Consider the following 23,709-nt stretch of genomic DNA (forward strand, 5'->3'; position numbering starts at 1 on the left):
ATAACTATTACAAAATAGATATTAGAACTGAAGAACTATATTCGACAAAGAGTTGTTGACTGATTTAAAATATGTACCCAATCCTGCTTGTAAACGATATTTTTATCTACGAAAGAAGATTAAAAATTAGGGTGACGAATGTTGTCTGCATCGAATAACAACGATCGCGAGGAAAGCGAGGAAAATCGAACGAATATTTATCCGTTCCTTAACTTTCAGTCTTGAATCCTTGATCCTTCGGTACAATTAACTCCCGTCACCCCTTTCTCCGTAAATTGACATGGTTTTTTTTTTCTTTCAATGGCGAAATATTCGATGAAATAAAGTAGAAGGGAAAATATTTAGAAAACAAAAAAAAATTAAATAATAATAATAATTACGACGAGATTTCGTTTCTCTCAAATGTATCTGGCATAAAATTGAACTTACTTGAACTTTTTACTCTCTCTCTCTCTCTCTCTCTCTCGTTCTCTCTCTCTCTCTCTCTCTCTCTCTCTCTCTCTCATTTATATTAAGTCTACGGTATGTATGTGTTTCAATCACTTGATCCTAAATATATATATATAATACATATATATTTTTGTTTTTTCTTGTTTGTTAATTTAATTTATTTATTACCTTCGTTAAACGTCATCGTGACTTTCTATACGCAACATAAATTACGGTCCCCGAAAAGAGAGGCCGTGCTTGCGTCGAACGGTGCGCCGAATAAATATACTTGGTTTTTCTTTTCCTAAACGTTCTTTTCCGTTACACAAACACAAACACAAACACACACACGCGCACATGCATACGCAGACGCAGACGCATACGCACAGGACAGACACAGACACACACATACACACAGACACGTCGCTAATACCCATGACACAATTCTCAGAGAGAACACCAAATGGAGATTATTACAATATAAAATGTGGAGGACGATAATTGGCTTCGCTTGTAAACTTGTAAAACGTGTAAACAGTTGTTGGAAGAAAATCATACGGGACAAAAAAGAATGTTGACGTAACAAATCAAAGAAAGGAAAGCAAAAAAGTAAAAGTAAAAAAGAGAAGAAAAGGATTATTCTTATGTTTCTATGCTCTGAGAATTTTTGTTTCGCACGGCTCACCCCTTTTTCTCACAACCTCGTCTTCTCTAAGCTTCCTGTTTTTTTCTTTTTTTTTTTATATCTTCGTTGTGTCACGGGTCGAAAGCTTGGTACGCGCGACTTTTGCTTTCTTCTTCTTATTTTATTTTATTTTATTTTAATTTTAATTTTAATTTTATATCATAATTTTACTTTTTTTTTTAATTTTTTTTATCTTTTTTTTTCTTTTTATTTTTTTATTTCTTATTCCTCTTAGCTCGTCGTACACGTAAGCTCTTAAATATATGTGAACATATATACATATACACGTAAATGTATATATGTACGATTGAACGTACGAGCCTAAGGAATTAATCGTTAATAAAAGTCGAAGACTCACCGAGACTTCAGTCTTTCAGTCGTTACTTCTGACAACACATTGTTCTGTTTTATAATAGGTGTGTGTCTTTTTTGTTCGTAGGTGTACGCAAAGGGTAAAGGGGTTAAATTAGCAATTGGCCCTCAGAGGCTCGGAACGATGTGTGGCTTGGCAGTGGTGGAGGCGATCTCGGAGAGTCGTACGTCGATAGGGATGCGATCATCATACAAGGTCGGTGCTTGCAATATTATACCAGCCGTACCGACAACCACGGCTAATGTAAAAATCCACAAGAATAGCCTATCGAGCACCATGGCAACGTATTTCCAATCTTCTTTAACCTACGAACAACAAACGTCTTGATTTTAATTATTATTCTTATTTAAATATATTTTATTTTTTGGATGATCGTTTCATAACATTAATTATTTAACAAATAATTTTTGATTTTCATATTAATTTATATTATTTCTCCATGAAAATTTTACACGTGAGTTTTTGCCAAAGATTCGATCTAAGTTCGTGCATACATTTGTCATTATTATTTATGCAAATATTAATCATTCGAGGCTTAGTCAATAACGTGTTGCTCGCCAATGGTATCTGTCGATATAAATATTTATTCATTTTTATGAACCTATATATTAGAAACACATGTTGCCTATTGCAAGGATTATTATATATGAGCATTCGCGTAGCAACATTATCGATTAATCATAAGTATGAAAATTTGCAGGCTTTTTAATAGGTAGAACAAAATTTACATAAATGATTAAAGATTAGCTTGAATTTTCGTTCAAAAATTCGATGTTCGATTTAGATATTATTACGCGTTAACGTGAAATTGTTAAAGTAGAACAATATTTGAATTTGATTATGGTTTAATTGGCAAAGGTATATATCATCATCATACTCTTGTAGAGTCCTCTTCTCTTTTCGTGTGTTCGGCGATAAAACGAATGCCTTCGATGGCCTTGTACAGTTCTGGGCAGTGATGCCAATGATGAAGCGTGTTGCAAAGTGCATCAACGCTTTCCTCCGTTGGGAGCTGAGGTGGTGGTGCCACAGTGGTTGCAGGTGAACCGTGAATACGACACGCACTTCCTAGATTTACCGCTTCTAATTCTCTGGAAAAAAGAAAACGAAAAGGAAAGGATAGAATATAATGATAAATAAAAAGAACGGTCTCTTTGTCAATAATAAAAATTTAGTAATTCTTTTTTTATGATATTTTTAAAAGAAATAATTAATATTATAAATTGTATATTATAAATTATAACGTAATCACAATTAATCCTCTTATAACACGATTTTCATACAGCACAATTTAATAAACTTCGGATAATTCTCTCATATAAGACAAATATTTCTCTTACACTATGTTATGTTTTGCTTTAACAAAGTTTTCATTGAACGCGAAACGATCAAACCGTATTATAAGAGAGGATTGAGTGTATTATAAATTATAATATAAATTGTATCAATATTTAAACCTCTTATCTTTAATTTTAGATAAATATTAACATAGAAATTATTTTTAATAAAAGTAAAAAAAAATCGGAAATAATTATTTAAAAAAAAACTAAATTATGGTTACGAAGTTAATATATAAATTGTTAAATTCTTACCGAGGATGTAGTTCATCTTGCGAGTCTAAACTTGGAAAGAGAACAGAGGATTCAACCAACTCCGAAGCCGAAGTTTCAACGAACATAGACGGATCTCTTAATTCAAGACCGTTGCATGTTCTAACCATAACGCGTTGTCCATGTTGTCCGCTTATACTACGTTTATCTATAGGATACTGCGGCCTATATAAAAAAAAAAACATAGAAAATCAAAAATAATTAATTAACGAAAAAATTGGAAAACTTTGATATCACTATTAACACTTTACCAGCTTTGAATTAAACGTATAATCGAAAAATGAATGAATTAATTAAACACGCGAAATACTCATTTTCGTTATCAATATCCATACATTTGAATATTTAATAATTATATAATAATTAATAAATATTTTCAAGGGGGCGTACGGTAAAATGTCAATACAATGGGAACGTACAAAGTGATCGTTTATAAAAATATTTTTCATACCATAGATTATAATTGATATTACAAAAAAAAAAAATTAAATCATTACAACTTCGATCACTCTGTTCTTATTAATATGATACAACGATTCGAATATAAATATATTAAGAGATATTTGAAGAAAGCATTTATGGATCAAATCTTATTAATAAAAATGACGAAAAAATAGGTAATAAACTTGAATAACTACAATTTTGATAAAAATCGTAAATGAACGAACATCATGCTTTAACAGTAAAGAGATATAAAGTATATAATATATTACGCTGTGCGTGATGATACTACGATGAGTGAAAATTGAAAATAGATATTGACCTGTGTGTCGATCATAACGTGAATCTGTTAACTCGAATTTTTTTGAATATGGTGATGTTCGATAAGTATAAAAAATGACTACGGTGCCAGGGTCTTACAATAAAGCTATCCTTTAACAATGAGATTTCTTTTTATATACAAGCCGACAATATAACCACATTTGCATCTTTTTTAAAGGCGTCCGAATGTCGTTCTAAGATAAGATATCCAAACATTTAATATTTCAAGTTCCTACATGGGAAATGCCAGTGATATTATGGAAAAAAAGATGTGCCGAAGGGTGTACATAGTCCCATCGAATAATATCTTTTCATGCTCTCTACGGTGTATTATATACGTATAAATGTATTTAAGTAGATATGTATTTATATTTATATATGTATATACGCATATATAATATATTATAAGATATTCATATTTTTTCTCTAAAAAACACCTTTTTATACTATTGTTGATAATATTATATATATTTAATATTATATACGAATTATATATATATTAGAATATATGTGCGTATGAATATATATATATATATATATATATGTATTATATGGACAAAGATGACATTAAGGTCATCACCTACAACACGCTAATGCCGATTTAATGCATCATGGCATGATTCCAATGTGGAATATATCTTGCCTGGAATCGTAATCGGTTCTCTTCGAAGTCGTATTATACCTGCGCATCACGAGTAATCTTGGTAAGACATGGATAAAGACACGACGGACCCATGGTGCCATCACGTGAGTTTGTGGTGAACGGAAGTGAACGTTGAGTACTACCACTGTGATGCATATGCTGAAAACAAAGTTACAAGAAAAATGTTTATTTAACGTGAACGTTTATTTAGATTTTTAATACGAACCTGTAATCATTTATATAGTAAACAAAATGATATTAATATTTATTATTTTTCATTGTTGATCTTTTCGAAAAGTGCATCGTAGATTTAAATTATTCATTGTTGAGTTCTTAAGATAATGGATTACAAAAATTAATTTTATCTTTTCTTTTAATCACATCTTTTTTGTTATTACATTGTGTTTTCCAAAAGTTTAATCCAAATAAAAATTATTTATTTAATTTGATTATATTAATATTGTATTATACATTAAATATAATATTAGTATATATATTATGTGTACTTAATTTAATATTAATATAAATAATAGTTATCATCATATAAAATAGATATGTACCTGAAGGTATCTAAGATCATGGTGAAAAGGACGAATTTACCAAGAAGAGGTACAACGAGCGACGTGGGTGGGATGATTTCAGCCAAAAGAAGGAAGAACACAGTCAACGATAGTAGAATCGAAATGGATAAGCTGACCTGTGTGCATATATGCATACAAATAAATGTATTTTAATTCGAAACTTGCAACGTGAATAAAGCGTCAATGTAACACGCTTGTCAGATCTTTCAATCTTGTAATTATATAATCAGCGTGTGACTGATTAATGAATATCGAACGATGAATAAAACGGTATATAAAAAAAAAAAAGAAAATGCAAATACTGTAAAACGAAATATCGAAAAATTTTCTACGACTACTAACGTAACTACGAATTATTATTCTGAAAAATTTATCCTTTTCTTTTTTATTTCGATTCGATTGAATGTAATATATTGTACAATAATTTACTTCGTCATCAAATTTTTTAAAGTAAAACACGATAACAGGTATATTAATATTGAGCGACAACATTTGTGCGACGATTTAATTATTCATTAATTTCATTTACAAAAAAAATGATACATTAATCATTAGTATATAATATTATTTTCCGAAAAAATCTTCTAACAAAAATCATATTTCTAGATTAATTCAAAAATGAATAATTTAATAAATTGTATATGAAAAAAGATTGAATTCATAAAAAATGAGAACAGATATAGAGAAGATAGTATATAAATAAAAAGATATAATAATAATAATAATAATAATAATAATAATAATAATTAAAAAAAAGAAATTGGATTACTTCGTCGAACTTCAGAGGATATTCGTCAAAGTAAAAAATCTGTTACAATAAGGAGAAGAAAGGCCCTCGAGAACGAGGCAAAGGAATGATGAGAACGCTTTCCAATACACTTAAGAGTCCGTGTCACGTTTCAGAAGATGATGAGGGAAGGTCGTGACGTCACCAGTAACCCCAAATGTACATGCAATCATAGGCGTCGACTACTAGATCTCTGTGTGTGTTCGCCGATTCGTTCGCTGAATATGCGGCTTGCAAGATTCACCCGAACCCACCGAATACGTTTGGAATAGGAAAAAGGAAAGGAACAAACGATAATGGGGGGAAAGAAAAAGAGAGAGAGAGAGAGAGAAAGAGAGTTCCCATCGGCAATAGGTAATACTATTAAAAATTCAATCCACGAAAAACCAATGATGAGATATTCGCATTCTCGTTCAAAAAGAATTGCTCGGATTAAATACTCGTTAATAATTTATTACTCATTCTTATACGATTGATATACATTATTTAATAAGATTTATCGATTATTGTAACAATCGATCGGATTTATACTTATTTTAAATAAGATCTCTTATTATAATTAAATATAAACGAGTGTTAATAGGATTTATAGATGATCAGTTATATTATTATATCAGAATTAAAATGTTATTCTTAAATGAGACGTAATTAATCACAATTTCAATTAAGAATTTTACAATCGTAGATGATAAAACGATAAAAAAGAAAAGCATTATTAAATATTATCTTTTGAAAGAAAAGATTCTAGAGAAAGACGAATATGAAATTTATTATAATTCTTTCATTTCTATAAAAACATTAGAAATTTTCTCTTTATATGAATTTCATTTAAAATTCGTTATATTATCATAGAAAATCACAAATCATTCTCGTTGATAATAATAACAAATTATATATATATATATATATAAACGTATTTAAGTAGAAAAACATACATACGCCTATGCCGTTTCAGTGTTCTCTTCGATGTAGTCATAGATACATATATATATACGTATACGTATAGATAATAGTGTTTATTCTGTTGGCGATGGTAGAAAAAGGATGAAGGACGATAGGAGAAGGCATTGTTTCAGGGTTCTCGCTTTGATCTAAAGATGACAATGTTCAATGTCTAAGGTATCTTCTTCTCTTAACCACCAACTTTCTCTCTCTCTCTCCTTCTATTTCATTCTCAAATACTTCTAGTATCGAGGATTCACTATACAGTTATATAATATTCTTTCTCTCTCTTTCTTTGACGTTTGACCTTCTTCCACCAGACCATCAGAGAAAGAGAGAGAGATCATCTTTTCCGTTTCTTTCACCTTCTTCTTTTCTTCCTCATTTTTTTTTCTTCTTCTTCTTCTTCTTCCACTTCTTTGGCGAAAGCCAACGAACAATATGACTGAATTATACATAGGAGACACTCTCGGTGGTTATTGGTTCGAGGTCAAGAGTCCACGCGAAAGGTATAAAGGCCGCGACTGGGTACGATTGTCTCTTGATCGGTTTGGTTTTCACGGACGACAACGAGAGAAAGAGAGAGAGAGAGAGTCACGCTCGATCATGATCTAGTTTCTTCGTAAAGGTGGTTTCTTTGAACCATCTAGCTGCCAAGAAGGGGTGGGACACGCCTGCTCCTCCCCCAAACTTCCATCCCCTTTTTCCCCTCATGCATACATACATACATACATACGTACATACATATATGCATAGATACGTATATATATAGAGAAAGAGAAAGAGGAGGATAAAAAAGAGGACATGAGGGGTTACGCTGGATGATGGTACTTTAACTTTTCCGACCTACCGAATCAACGACATCAACCGCATCAACGGTTGCACACCAAGTGACGTTCCTCAAGTGGTGAACTCGAACGGCAAACTTTCACGATTACGTCGATCGATCCTGTTCTTTCTTTCTCTCTCTCTCTCTCTCTTTCTTTCTATTATCTCTCTTTCTTTCCTTCTTCTTCTATTTTTTTTTCTTTTTTTTTGTTCATAAACGTCAAGGACCCTTAAGCTTTCAGCGACCGTGAAAAGGATAATGGACTTCTTTTTAAATATTTTCGATCTATTAACGTATCACGGAGGACTACGACGACGAAACGGTTTTATTATAAAATACTCGAATAAAGGTGAGAGCATCTCGTCGATGGTAGTTAGGATTAAATTTAATAAGAAAAGATATAATATTAAGTGTTGTGTTTAGTTTGATATTGAAGAAACAAAACAGACAAAAATTTACCTTTTCGCCGCTGTCACTCGGCAGATAGAAGACAAGTACCGTGAGAAATGATATACCCATACATGGTATTATGAGGTTGACCGTGTAGAAGAGTGTCTTCCGCCTCATCGTGATGTTAAATGTGATATCGAGATAGGGCTCGTCGCAGCACGTGTAGAATTTCTCGTTTCTGAAAGGAAAAATAAAAAAAAAAGGAGAAGAAGGCACGGTTATTCATTCGATTCAACTAATCGATCAATCGTTCATCTATAATACTATGTATTTTTATACCATATTTCATATCGTCGTCTCTTGGAATTATATTATATAATGGAATATTTATCATATTGTATTATTATATTAATCGATAAAATTATATTTCTTTTTTATTTTTTCAAAACCACGATATGAATCGTCCACGAATTAAAATTTTTTCAATTTTCAATGGGAAAGTACTTATTGCTTAAATTTCAATTTTTAAAAAGGAATTTTATTTAATAATGAAGATTAATATTATTTGAATGACAAGAATTTTTATTGTAATAGTTAAATTTGATACGACGATGTATGTTACATTATCATCAATTTGATATACTTTTTCTTTTACGTGATCATATATAAATCAGTTTGGTTAATTAAAAAAAAAATGCTTATGATTATATTGCATTTTTAAATTAATTTTTAAATTAAAACAAGTAAATCCATTACTTTTTAAATTTAAATAAACGGTAATAAATATGCTGTATTATTAAATCGTCATAAACTCTTTCCGTACAATTTAATAATATTACTTAGGAGAAATAAATCATCCCGCGTACCGTACCATTAATTATCTCGAACCCTCAAATGAGAATTGTCCCTAATACGTATGGGTTTTAAACTAGATTAGAAGTTTCAACGTTACCTAACAGCCGGAACTTCGAGTATGTCCCACTCGACGGAAGTATAAAATTCCGACAGATCGACGCCAATATTGACGACGTTACTGCCACGCATCTCGTCGATGTGTCTGAGATCGACCTAAAACAGTGAAGATAATGATAAAAGGAAGGAAACTAGATAAAGTACTAGCGTAACTATTTACATATTTTATCGATTACACAAATCTTTCCCCTATATAAATATATATATTAGATTAATCTATATATTATTTATATCTATATTAATATAATCTATATATTAATCTCTCTTTCTAATAAATTATTATATATATATATATAAAACAAAAGATCGATTTTTTAACCGAGACGTAAACAATGAACGAAAAAAACGAAAAAAGGAAATAATATCACAAATTCGTGTCGACCGTGGATAATCATTAATTGAAAAAAAGTCAAATGGAATAGGAAATGGATTTGTACGTAAATGTAAGTAAAGAATACAACACGTACACAATTGTCATTCGTGATATTATCGATCTTCCTTGAACGGCCTGAATGCTGTTCGATATCTTTGACATTTGCATCCATCTGCACGTTAAATCCGAAGCTGTCTCTCCATCTTACTCTCTTACTCTCTATCCCTATCTCTATTCCAATCCAGAGAGAGAGAAACACAGAGAGAGAGAGAGAGATTCTCGGTTAAACCACATTGGAGAAACCGTCCTCGTCGATTTTCGTCCGAGAAACGAAGATAGAGAGTGAGAGAGAGAGAGAGAGAGAAATAAGGGAGAGGGGGAAGAAGGGAGAAAGAGAGAGAGAGAGAGAGAGGACAATTGTCTAGGATATTGAAATAGCCTGATATACGATATACAATATGCATCGGAGAAGCTATCAATCAGCGTTACTCGATGCCTCTTCTGTCTCTGTTTGTTTGTCTGTCTGTCTGTCTGTCTATCTTTCTCGCTCTTTCTCTCGAGGGGAGAATATTAGAATGCTCAGGGAGATTGACCATTCGAATATTCAAATTCTCGCCAGTTTTACATAACCGACTTGTATATAACTCCGGTGTGAGTATTATGCAATGCAAAGGTAGAGAGAGGAAGAGAGAGAGAGAGAGAGAGAGAGAGAAAACGTAAATACGGCGTCAGTGAACAACAACGAACGTTGAACGACGTAATATTAAAATCTAGTGTTCTATCCAATATTCAAATTTACTATCCATACCCTTTATCCTATTCTCTATTTTATTTTTTTTCTCTATATAGAATATTGATGATAATGATAATGGTAATGATTTTATATCGTATATTGAAAATATTTTTACAACGTTGTTAGTTATTATTATGCATTTTGTGTAATTATTAAATAGAGTATCTCGATCGTTTTTATATTTTGAAATATTATATCATAATATATATAGAAATGTAATATTTATTTGAAATACATAATTGAAGATTACGCAGCGTTTATAAATTGTACGATGAAGCTTATAACGAAAACGAGATCATTTAGAGAATAAATTTTTCTCTCTCTCTCTCTTTTTATCCCCCTTTCTCTCTTTCTGTTCACTTATCGTTATTCGCAAATCACCTACTTCGTGGCCACGAATAATGACAACAACGAGCAAACGAGGAAAATCGATTTTCAAGCGATTAATATCTCTCCTCGTTGTGATGTCCAAGAGTCCATTTGTTACGCGTTCATCATATTTATTCGCCTCTCGTTATCCTCGTATAGGGAAAACAAAAAATCTCGGGGATATAAACCAGCATAAAAATATATATATATATATAAAATATTGTTCCATTAGAAGAAAGACGAAAAATAGAGAGTAAGTTAAAGAAGATATAAGAGAATTTGTTTTTACAATCGATTAACAATAGACTCTTTGAATAAAATGAATATTCTCGTAATTCTCGTTTCAAATAACTTGATTAAAATTTTCTTACTTATTACTACCTTTTCTTGTTTTTGTTTTAATTTAATAACAACGAACATATTATTATTTTATCCATAAAATAAATTATAATTTTACTAACAATCGTTAACTACGGTTTGTAATTTTTTTGTTTATATTATATTAAACATTAAACGTACGTTTTGCGTTTTAACGTCGTTCGTTGAGAAGTTTATAAAATGTAAAAGAAGAAAAATAATTACAATTTTCAATTGTAATCGATTATTTCTTACTTGGAAACCGTCGTAGGTCCACGATCCAAATTTCATAACGCAGGTTTGCTCGTCGAAAGGAAAATACTCAACGTCGATCTCGCAGGAAGACTTGTAAATCGCCGGTGGTTTCCATTCGACTCTTCCCGTGTAATTTAACGTTGCCTTGGTGGCCAATGTTACTTCGAAGTTACCGTCGGCACTTTAAATATATAAACATTCAAAAATGTACATTTTTGAAACGTTCTAATGTAATAAAATTCATCATCAAATTAAAATTCTATTAATCAGATTGTTTGTTTGATATAATAATAAATAAATTTAATTTATGTAATACAATTAATTGCATAGTAGAGACAAAATAATAAACAAATTTATACATTTTTAAATATATCGATGATAATATTTTTGAGCAAAAATTTGTATATATATATCATAAAAAACCATATAATATGAAAATAAAAATAACATAATTTAATACAGATATATACACTTTTTATCATATGAAATATGGAATACCATAAATATATTTTTTATTTCATATTTAAAATATATATAATACATATAAATAAGAAAAAGAAAACATTTACAACACAAAGCTTACTTGTTGTATAAAACTATATCGGGTCTCCATATATGATCGGATGGCACGTGCAACATTTCCACTCCGCCGTACTCCTTCGGATCCCATTTTAATTTGTAATCGTACCATGACTGAAAAAACAATGTGAAAAGCAAAAATGGAAAACTTTAATCGTGCTCTACGAAAAAAGCTTGCAGGTGTTTTCTGTTGAAATCATGTCCATTTAATATACATGATACACATACATATATACGTACTTATATATATATAAACATATGTATGTACACTTGTATATACAGAAATATTTTTTTTATTTTGGGGATGTTTCGTATGTTTCGGCGCGTTATCTGCTTTCGCGTGACCTGCTACTAACGGAAAAAAAAAAAAAACGAAAAAGAAAAAAGATTTTTTTATTCTTTTTTTTCGTACGACCGTTTCGCTTCTCCGGATGTTTTCAATCCATCGCGTGCAACGAAATTTCTTTTTTTCTCTAGTTTCCAAAAAAATGAGAAAGAGAGAGGGAAGGGGGGATGGGGAAGAGGGATAAAGAAGGTAAAAAACCGAAACAACAAAACTGTGGAAAGGAAAAGAGGGAAACAAAAAAAAATAGATGTATATATTGTATGCATGTGTGTATATTAAGGCAATAAGCCGACTTTCCTTGAATTACTTCGTTAAAGTTTTCAGAGTTTGTCCGACGAGAACGAAAGAGATTTTAGCACGTAAGCGTTCTGTATTTTTTCCTTTCCTTTCTTTTTCTATTTTCCAACAAGCCGGAACATGGCTTTGTGTTAAACCAAAACTCATAAGTTGCGCTTATGAAAAGAATTAAGAATTTTTTTTATAATAACGTTTCTTCCCTTTTTCTACGTGAATATGATTGAAAAGTTTTCATAATTATTATTATTATTACTATTATTATTTTAGTATTTAATTAAATAGCATATATAATTATGCAATATTAGGAAGATACGGCAGCTTATGTTAGATAACTTTTTATTTATTTATTTGCTTCTCCTTTTTCCTTTTCCTCTTTCCTTTTATGTTTTATGGTGTTTCACGTTTTCGAACGAAGACCCTTTACAGGAACGAAAATGATCGATTTTAAGAGGATGTAACGAAGCAGAGGAAGTTGAAGCTAGAAGAGCGGTTGTACGCAACATGGAACTACATGAGCGTGTACACACTGACGAAGTTTCTCTTGCGGTTCTTTGCACGAACGCGAGTGCATACCGTTTGTATTAACGGTAATGTATGCACGACCATCGATAACCGCACAGCTTTTAACCAGTCCACCACCTGCCTTACCCTTCCTTCCCCGACCCCCTTACCCTGCCATTTAATATTTAATATCTCGTTGTCTTTATCTTATTTAGTATCATCATTATTGTTTTTTTCTTTTACATTTTATTTCATTAATAATGATTAGTAATGATTTGTCTTATATCACAAACAATATAAAGGTTTTTCTATTGTAAATATTTAAGTTTAAAATTATGAGATATTATAAGTTTAGAAAATTACCAAAAAATTACATTCAAATTATTCATAATATAAAATGAATCATGGAATGAATTTGTTGACTAATTGTTAATCTACTTTCGTAATTACTTATACATACATATAATATTTTGTCTACGTTTTAGTCAACTATATTCTTTAATTTACAAAATAATATTACAGATCGTTTAAATATGATAAATGAAAGAAAAAAAAAATAAATCTGAATATAATGATTTTTAAATATATTATACCTGTTCGACCCAAAGATTCGTTGTCATGATCTGATTCTTCAAGTTCTGAAATAAGAGCAAAACGGAAGAGACGTTAACGATCGTATGTGATTTACTAATGATATACTTTACGTGAATTACTCGATGACAACATCATCATCATCGTCACATTATCATCATCATCATCATCATCAACCGACCACGTCGATGAGCTGCGAGAGTTTGAGCTTGATCTTGACGGTGAGGGCATCCGTGACGTTTACCACCGGACGTACCAATTTGTTGTAATTCGATAGGAGGTCGTCGTAAAGTCGCTTTGCGTCTGGATTTCCTGAGCATCCTAAATATGACACAAGAAACAAGAAAAAAAAAATAAAAATATACTAAAACAATTCACGAAAATCCTGTACAGCTGGTATGAACGATTGATCAAATCGGTAAATTGAGATTCAAGTATATAAAATTTTGACATTAAACAATAACAAAATTTAATACAAAATAAAAAGAACAGGAAGGAATTTCTTCGATCAATTATATTAATCGTAATCGAATTAAACAGAAATAAAATGCAAACGAAAAAATTTTCGAGCTCAAAGAAGAACCGAGAAAGGTATGAAAAATAAAAAAGTAAAACGATTTACTTTTTTTTTTTCCTATTAAATTGTCAATGATTCGTAAAAGAGAAGTGATTATTGTATTATAAAATTCCTCGAAGAATTTCCCCGTTATTACTCAGTTGTAATTAAATTTTTAAGCCTTTCAGAACATCAAGACACGGATCGCTCAAAGGGACATTAACGGGAGTTTCGAGCGTAACAATGTTGAAAATTACACCTTACATTTAATTTCGCTGGAAGAACACGTTGAACCAAAAGAGTAAAAGTAACAAAAAAAAAAACGAATGGAGAACTAGATGTAGGGAAAAGATCAAAAGAATGTATACGTTTGTCCTTGCGCTCTTGTAATTCGAAATAACACTGTATTAAAAAGATACTAGGGGAGAAAGAGAGAGAGAGAGAGAGAGAGAATCCCTTATACCTTTAAGCACGAGTTTTACATTTTTATAACGTATCTTTATTTCTATTTTTTTTCCCCCTCACTTTTCCCGAATTTTTACTTTCATCCTCATTTACCTATTTCTCGTTTTTCACGATAAAACATACGCTTACGGTATTCCTTCTTAATACATTTAAATATATATTCTTGATATATTCAGTTCCATTAAGAAATATTTCATTGCTATAATATCCTCAACTTTGTTAATTTTGTTTCCACTATCTTTCGTTGAATGAAACTTAACTTTCATCGATCTTCTGAATAATGTTTCTTTCTCTAGTTTTTGTTTAAAAAAAAAGAGCGAAATTAATCGCTAATTTCTATTAATGTAAATATTATCTCATTCTAGATAATAATAATTAATTGATTTAAAAGTGAAATAATTTAATCATTAGAATCAAAAATATTATTCGAATATACGTTATACATTTTAAAATTTTGTTAACATATTATCTCAATAGAAATTATTTTTGAACTGTTCATCGACATAATACGATCCTCCGAATAAAATAATATCCGTATATTAAAACTTGTAACAATGACGTGGACAAATGATATATTATAAAAATTATTCTAAGTGTCATCTATTAGAATAATTTTAAAGTTTTTTATTATACGTTAAAGGAGGAGGTATTTTAAAAGGGTCAGGAATAAAATGAAGAAAAAAAATGAAATAAATCCATTAAAATATCTCGGCTCGGCCTCCATTTTCGTAGCAACGCAAATAGAATGATAATTCAAAGTATCATTTGAAAATCCTAATGCGCGAATAAAATACCATTTTATATTTGGAGTCTAATGGAGACGAGATTTAAGCGATTCACTCGTTACTCTTGAATCTTCAAACTTCTTAAACGACATCAACGACAGGGAAGAAATATTTCTTCCTTTCTCTCTCTCTCTCTTTCTCTCTCTCTATCTCTATCTTTCTTTAGAAAATACGCGGATTGCAAGAAAAAACGATTGATAAGAGCACCCAGTGAAGAACTTAAAAGAAAGAGAGAGAGAGAGAGTTATCTCTAAAAACGAGATATTATATCTTTTCTTTTCCATTATTTCTTTTGGATTTCGAAGAAACCAGAATCTATCTTTTCTCTTTCTCTTTGACGCTTTTTTTTACTTTCTTTTCTTTATCCCTTTCTATATTTTTCTCCAGATATTTTTTTTTTTAACACTTCTTCTCTCTTTCTCTTCCTTTTTCGTAATATCTTTTTATCCATCTCTCTCTCTCTCTTGTTCTCTCAATCTTTCTTCCTTTTTTATACTCTCCTTCCCCCTCTGTTTCTCTCTCTCTCTCTCTCTCTCGTTCCCTTTTTTTTCTTCTTACTTTCTCTCCCTATTTTCTCTCTTGGTATCTTTCAACCATTTTCACTTCTTTCCTCTTGTTTTTGTGAAACAGTTTTTTGCCCTCCCTTCCCCAGCCCACATCACCCCCTTTCCCTTTTTCTTTCCCTTTCTGATAACTCGCGACAGGTCTTTTTTTTGGGTGTTTTCCGCACGAGGTCTCAACTACACCAAGCGTGTATCCGCGATTCGAAAAGCTTTACTTTTTTGGCTTGATTTCAAAAATTAAAAACCTTGCCAACGTGGTTGGTCGTATCGAACAACCACCCCCAGGCCAAAAGGGTCGAAGGGTAGCGCAGGAAACTCGTAAAGTATCGTAGATGAATAATGTGTGGCTTTGGAAACTGTTAAATAACGATTCTCTCGTGTTTCTGTATTACCTAGAATTTTTGGTCAAACAAAATTCTCGGAGTATCGATAAATCGCATTTTAGAATTATCGAACTATCTTATTGCGTTGTTTAACAAGAAATGATCACCTTTCAATCTTCTATATATACTCAAGTATTTTTATTTCTCCTAAATCGACAATGCATTTTTATTATTATAATATAACGAAAATAAATTATCGTTATCTTCTATTTTTTCTCTTCGATTATCCTACGGGGGAATACGATAATTCGAATTTTGTTAATTTTATTAAAAGAATTTTAAAATTACACGTGAATCTTATTGGGTTTTAACAAAAAAAAATGTATTCCTGAGTAAAATTATGGTTGGTAAACTTGGTAGAAAATAAAAGAGGGGGAGACGAAAAAATATGTTAGTATTATTATAATGATATAAAAAAGTAAATGGAATATCTTCGCCTGTATTTTATAATAATCGGAAGTATTAAAAATTTCATTTTTTTTTTATGCAATAAATATTTATCGTCTCCAATTATATGATGTTAATATTAAAATAGTTTTTATTTCTTATAAGAATTACTAGATTTATTACGAAGAGAAACATAGTTACGAGGAAAGATATTTTTACTTATTCGGAATAAATATATTCGATAAACTAAACGTATCGAGAAAAATATCAAAAAGTATACCCAATTTAGGAAACACTTAGAGATCGATGTTATGTAGCAAATCCCACGACACTTCTTGCGAAAAAGAACGAATTTTAGTTCCGCGTCTAGAAATATATTTACGAGAGAAAACTGGTATATCGATTTCGTTCGATGAAATACATGAAAGAAAGAAAGAAAATAAATGAATGAAAAAAAGAAAACAAAAAGCCAAAAGGAATGTATAAAATGAAAAATGTTAATGTAATATTTTTCTTTATTCCCACAACGATCTTAAATTTTTTGTATATTAAATTTGAAATAATGCATTTGCCTTCGCGAATAAACGTCTCTCAAGTTTTAACATGTTTAATATCTTTGTATATGTTTACGTATATTTAAATTCAAATTTATTTGAATTTTAGTAGAAACTTTATGATAAGAAAATTATATATATAGAGAGAGAGAGGGTGGTTGGATCAAATCCAGATGAAATCTCACCTAATCGATTAAACATTGAATTTATATGAAATTCAAAAATTCCGAAACTCAGCCAAGTAATCATCAAGAATATTTCAATACACTTATTTATTCTATCTCATAAATTTCAATTAAAAAGGAATGAAAAGAAAAAACGAACACACGTGTATATAAAGATAAAAAATTATTAGATCACACATATAAATCATTTTACGTGTTATTTATTTTATATTTATTTTTTGATTTTCGTACAATATATTTCTCATTTCAAAGAGCAGGGTGTCATTTTAAATAATATAGATGATTTAAATGTGTTTGATAGGAAAATATGTACGTATCCTTTGATAATATATATATATATATATATATATATAAAAAGAAAAGAAATATCAGATATCTTTTCAGTATGGAAGACATCGATATTACTCCGAGTCACACCAACAAAATTCGTGATACCAAGATTTATAGTACCTACCTGATATGAGCACCAACACTATCCACATGATCCCCACCAGGCTCTTCATCATGTCATTGTGTCACGTCCACCTCATTTCTTCTCGCCTTCTTACCCTCCTGACCCCTCAGTTCTCGAACTGCAATAGACAAAAAAAGAAACAAAATAAATAAGTGTCAAGAAATTCAATTAATTTGTAATTAATATTCCAGTATTTTCAACTATATTTTCACAACCTTATACATATAAATATATATTTATATTATATTATATTTTATTTATATTATATATACGTATAAGCATAGATGGTATATATATAATTATTTATTTAAAAAACTAAGTATTATATATTTCGTGTGTAAAATTTTTTTTGATTAATTTCCAGAAATTCGGAAATAACTTCAAAGTTCTATAAAATAAATTAAAGTGATAAGGAATTGTAGATCGTACGGAATACGTTTATTGAACGGTTAATTAGAGACAGATTGTTTAGAATATCGTTAACAAAATATTCAATGTTATATTTTGTAGGATTATAAATTCTGTTACATATTTAAAACTTACGATAATAATTATCTCACTAACTAGTACATCGGATTATATAAACTTTGCTCATTACGATCTGACGAATTTATGTTAAGTTTATATTAATAGATTCTGGATTCATCGATCCTGAAAAATAATTAATAATAAAGATCAGAATTTATATTAGTTAAGGAAAGGATTATTTATTTAATTAATTATTATTGAAATATTATTATTTATTATTATTCAATATAATATGAATTATCTATATTTTTTTCTTCTTAATATATTATTAAACCTTGATATTGTTTCAAAATGAACAAGAGGTAGATAAATGACTCTCTCGTAAAGAAGATATCAAAAAGAGGCATCTGGAATTTCTGAATGAAATGAAGAGAAATTGGGAGATCGGTAATCGAAGATAAAAGATGCTGGTACTCAAGCACCTGTCAATTGTCCTTCGAAAAATCTATAAAAGGGTGTAAGTGACATCGTGGTTTCCTGCCTTTCAAACAGTTTCTATCGTTCGAATATCGAATTTTCTACGTCAGTTTCGCGATGTTTTACAACAATTCGGTCTTACGTTTGATCGAATAAAAACAACAATAGAAATCTAAACGTCGATTATACGAAATGCAAAAGTTTATTACATTTTTCTTCGATTTGACTGTTAGATAAATCAATTAATTGAATATTGTAAATATGATTTGTATGACTATTTTTTTTTTTTTTTTTAATAATTCATTCTTAGCTAATACATTTAGTTCGAATAATTATTAAAGTAATTATTACTATTAATTAGTATATTAAATAACAAATCAAATTCATCTCATAGTCATGAGTATTATTATTTAAATATAAAATCATTAAATAAGTTTTTTACTTTTTAATATTTTCTAAATATAAACAAAAGAAAACACACTAATACGATTAATAAATCAATTCAACAGGATATTCAATTAAATGACATATTTCAATTTCAATTAAAAAAAAAACTAACGATTGCTACTTTTAATCATCGATATCTCGACGAACTACTTCTATCACAACTTTAGACAATTCATATAGCAGTATATTTTTAATCGATTTATCGTATTAACAATTTCTATTGATTGATTTCCAATACCGATCTATATTTATATTAAAACCCACTAAATGTGTGCAATGCACGAATGCATTGTGACGTTATAAACAGATAAACGAAAACAAAAAAAAAAACATTGCTATGATCGCTAACGAACGAACGAACAGAATCGTTACGCATCTGTAATTTTTCCGCAGTTGAACACAGAAATGAAAAAAAAAGAAAAAACAAATACACCCACCCACGCACGCACACACTCACACACATACATATTCCGAACATTCGCAAACGTACCTATATAAAGAAGAGCCGTGAGGATTTTGAGTGGAAATTGTTAGCTTTGTAATTTTGCTCCTAGCGTCCCATAGTCTGAACTCTTTGTAAGAGAAAACGCAATAAAAAGATTTCCATTATCCATACTCCGATCCTTTTATCGTTATCCTCAATTCGTTGACATATACGCTAGTAAAAGACATTTGATTCGATCAAACGATCAAACTTCCTTTTCACGTTGTAGTAGAATCTCTGACAATACCTGGAGATAATCTTGTCAGATAATAACGATAAAAGATCACGTCAAAGATTTTAATTGATTAATATATAATTAATAACATTTTACTCGTGATAATATACATATATATGTATATGTATATTAAATTTACATCAAACGATGGAGAACAAAAAATTGCACGCTCTTTACGAAACTAATACGATAAACGTAATCGTTATTGATTACTTGCAAAATTAAATTTGATAATACTATAATAAATAAAATACGTTTTTAAAATCCTTCTTTTTAAAAAAAAAAAAAAGAGAAAATAACAGCGACAAATTTAAATAGCCATCATAATCGACGTATTATAATATATACCGTAGAATTCGATGGGAAAAAAGAAAAACAAAATCAAAAGAAACTTTTGAAGATAACATAGTTGTCAGAGTTTGTTGAACACATAATTGGAACCGATCTCTTTCGTGGCCTCTTTCTCCAACAAGTTAAAAAAAAAAATGATAGCTACAATCTTAAAGTCTCTTTACCGTTCCTTTAATGTAAGGAAAAGAAATCGAAGACGATAGACCCGAGACAACGGTGACGTAAAGTGTAAAAAAGAAAAAGTATAATACTATCTAGCAGAAAGTTGAAATGGTTGATAAGAAGAAGCAAGCTACCTAGCTAGCCAGTCAACCAACCAGCCAGGTTAAATACGTTAAAGAACGACACTCGAGTTTCCTCCCCGTCAACTCCCTCTTACCCTCCTCATCCTCTCTCTCTCTCTCTCTCTCTCTCTCTCTCTCTCTCTCTCTCACTATTTTTAAATCCAGCATCGAGTTATTCTCGCGAACGTGTGACGGCTCCGATCGATAAGCTCCAAACTGGTAGTCTCTTTCACTTCTACCAGCAACCCTCTAACTTCTATCCCCCCCCCGTTGCTTCCCCATCTACACCACCACCACCAGCTCTATCAGCAGTACCTTCACAGTCAGTGCTCAGGGCACCCGTGGCTTAAGAGGGAGTAATTATCTGCCACGTTCGTTCTAGTCCTGGTTGGTACGAGTGACGAGGGCCTTAAAATGCCTCTTACAGGCCACACTTCCACTACGTTTCTTCACCCACAGTAACTCTCTCTCTTTCTCTCTTTCTCTCTCTCTCTCTATCTATCTTGCTTCTTCAACCTCTTTGCCAGTTTCCTATCCAACCAAACGGGGCTTTCCTTTCCCCATTCTCGCCTCCTTCAACGTCGATCAAGTTGGATACTCTTCTACGTTTCACGATAGAAAGCTCAATGGATCGATTCGATCTTCTTTTTCACCTTTCTATCGTTTTTTGTTGTTTTCTTTTTTTTCACTTCTTCTTTTCTTTTCTACTAGTATTACTACCGCAGTAATGAAGAGATCAAGATAACGGTTTTATATCGATCGAAAGGATAATGATCGTTGACAGATCGTTGCTATAATTGTGAAGGATATTTGTTTTTTTTTAAATAGCTTAAATTTAATATAAATAATAATTTACAAATAAAATATGTAATAATTGATACAAGAGAAGGAAATAAAAACATTTGATAGATTTTAAATAAAGATTTAAAGAAATATACGGATATATATATAAAAAAAAAAAACAAGAAAATTACAACAATAGATACGTACATTCGAAAACGAATGAAAACAATTTTCTTAAATTTGAATCCCAGGGAACATTTTGTACAATACTAAAAATAAGAAAACTTCATAATAAACACACCGTATACTTGAATAATACAGAAATGAAGGCTTTTAAGTTTAAATCCTGAAGAAATAATACAATAGTGGAATGACGAACAAAGTCGAGCGCAAAAAAGATCTAACTTTGGATCGTGATATGTATATACATTCGCGTGCTTTAAAATATCTTCCCTCGTATCTTATTGCCAAGCGGTAACAGTTTCCTCATGACTTCTTGGTCTCTCCTTAACCAACCCTCCCCTCTCCCTCCTCCTTTCAACCCCCTACAACACCCTTCCTTCCCGTTGTCTCAAACCAACTCAGACTGAGTCTTGAGACTTCTGTATCAAGTAACCGGTAAATACCAAGGAACTTTAATTAACCGTCGAGGGAACTTGAAACGTTTCTGAAAACTTTCAGTTTAGTTATTTTCTCTTTTAGTAGTATACGCAATAATCCTTACCAAGTATTTCTTACTCTTCAACGTCTTTCATTATCTTTTCACCTGTCTTTTCCTTTCTTAATCCATTACGCACACGCACGATTATTATAATAGTTACTAACGGTAAAATCAATTTCGTTGGTGTAACAGACATTTCGCATTAAAAACAATACAAATAAAATTAAATTACAATATATTTACGATTAAATTATCCATGTTTTTTTTTTTATAAGAATAATAACATAATTATCGATATACGTACGTAATCGAATACTTTTAATTTTAGATCGAATAGAAGAAAGTTTTTTGATACTTAAAAAAAAAAAAGCAAATTTAAATGATTTTTGAAATCGTCGAAGATTTAATGAATATAAAAAACGACAATTTTTAACATTCGAATTAGAAGTAATAACGTAAGTAGTAAACTGTGTGTTTGGTCAAGCAAGTACTCTTCTTATAAATGAAATACAAACTCGATCGATAAGATTATTGCTTTTCACAGTAACAAAACGTTCAACCGTTCAAGTCACCCTATAACCCTCTAACATATGTCAAGTTTCAATGTGTACGAAATGAATTCTATCCATTACGCAGTAATAATCAATGTTATTTCAGAATTTAAACTCAAACAAAACCTCCGAAGTAGGGAGAAAAAGAGAAAAATTTAAGGATAGAAAAGAAAGAATTTGGTGAGAAAGAATTATTGCCGATGGAAATCGATGATTTATTCTTACCGTTGAGGGTGGCCAAGAAGAATGGAGTAGAGAAGGGGGGTTAAAGGGAAAAAGCATCTCTAGACTCCTTCGAGATAAGAATATGGAGTTCTTTTGAAAGAAAATTTTTATTACAAAAGTAATCGTAACAGTTACTCATTATAATCATCGTGTGATCATATTCGAATATTCGTTCGAAATTATGGCAAACGGTAATCATTAATAGCACGAGAATGTATTCGTATTCGTGCACGCGAAAGTAATTTTATTTAATTATTAAAAGAATACAATATTGTGTGTGCGTATGTCCATATTATTGTAATATTATTTATTGCGTTTGGATAATGTATAATTTAATTTTTCGACATTACGAATTTCACTTAACGTATCATATTATATTATTTTAATTCATAGATTATTTTAATAGACATTAAATTGTTCTGTATATATAACAATCAGATAATTATGTTTATTAACCAATCGTTTTACGTTCGCATTTGTTTCTATATTAATTGTTCTATTAATTTTAGTTAATATTTAAATTACCATTTGATCTTTCTGATCTTAAGTTTCTAATGTTTCGTTTCTTCGAAGGATTAATCAAAATTACGGACTATATAAACGATTATTACTCTCGTAGATACTGAAACTGGCGTTATCGGAGTATAACATAAATCTTCTGCTGGAGAATATGTCGATTATCATGCCGTTGGCTTCGACCACGGCGATATATTTTATGGGCAACATCTTGAACAAATCGTTATTCATTCGATTACACAACGAGGATTCTTTTTTTTATCTATTTAAATAAGGTCCAATTTTCGAAATATAAAAACATAACACTCTTACATATAATTTCAAAAGTAATTTAAAATATAATTTAATTTTTCTATAATATATGCTTAAGGGATTACTTACACCATTACTTAAGAGGTTTGGGAAAAAATAGCACGGAAAGAAAATTATTT

The 23,709-nt window shown here is 30.4% G+C and overlaps 1 protein-coding gene across 4 annotated transcripts in view; it reads right to left on the reverse strand.

The window, feature by feature from the left end:
• Positions 1–1,283: 1,283 nt before the first annotated feature.
• LOC122516896 (acetylcholine receptor subunit alpha-like) overlaps positions 1,284–23,709 on the reverse strand; it is a 91,710-nt gene continuing 69,284 nt past the window's right edge. For 3 of the 4 annotated variants that reach the window (XM_043635097.1, XM_043635095.1, XM_043635096.1), the window contains 12 exons: positions 17,797–17,914; positions 13,646–13,785; positions 13,467–13,511; positions 11,734–11,843; positions 11,151–11,331; positions 8,984–9,099; positions 8,101–8,269; positions 5,063–5,199; positions 4,503–4,661; positions 3,080–3,262; positions 2,365–2,578; positions 1,284–1,792 (listed from right to left, as the gene is read on the reverse strand). In XM_043635097.1, coding sequence (XP_043491032.1) covers positions 1,595–1,792; positions 2,365–2,578; positions 3,080–3,262; positions 4,503–4,661; positions 5,063–5,199; positions 8,101–8,269; positions 8,984–9,099; positions 11,151–11,331; positions 11,734–11,843; positions 13,467–13,511; positions 13,646–13,785; positions 17,797–17,848 — 1,704 coding nt within the window. In that variant the 5' untranslated portion in view covers positions 17,849–17,914 and the 3' untranslated portion in view covers positions 1,284–1,594. The remainder of the gene's footprint in view (positions 1,793–2,364; positions 2,579–3,079; positions 3,263–4,502; positions 4,662–5,062; positions 5,200–8,100; positions 8,270–8,983; positions 9,100–11,150; positions 11,332–11,733; positions 11,844–13,466; positions 13,512–13,645; positions 13,786–17,796; positions 17,915–23,709) is intronic. The other variant, XM_043635099.1, reaches the window with a different exon arrangement.

The sequence above is a fragment of the Polistes fuscatus genome, unplaced genomic scaffold, assembly GCF_010416935.1.
Source record: "Polistes fuscatus isolate 324 unplaced genomic scaffold, CU_Pfus_HIC Scaffold2, whole genome shotgun sequence".
In the NCBI taxonomy this organism is placed as follows: domain Eukaryota; kingdom Metazoa; phylum Arthropoda; class Insecta; order Hymenoptera; family Vespidae; genus Polistes; species Polistes fuscatus.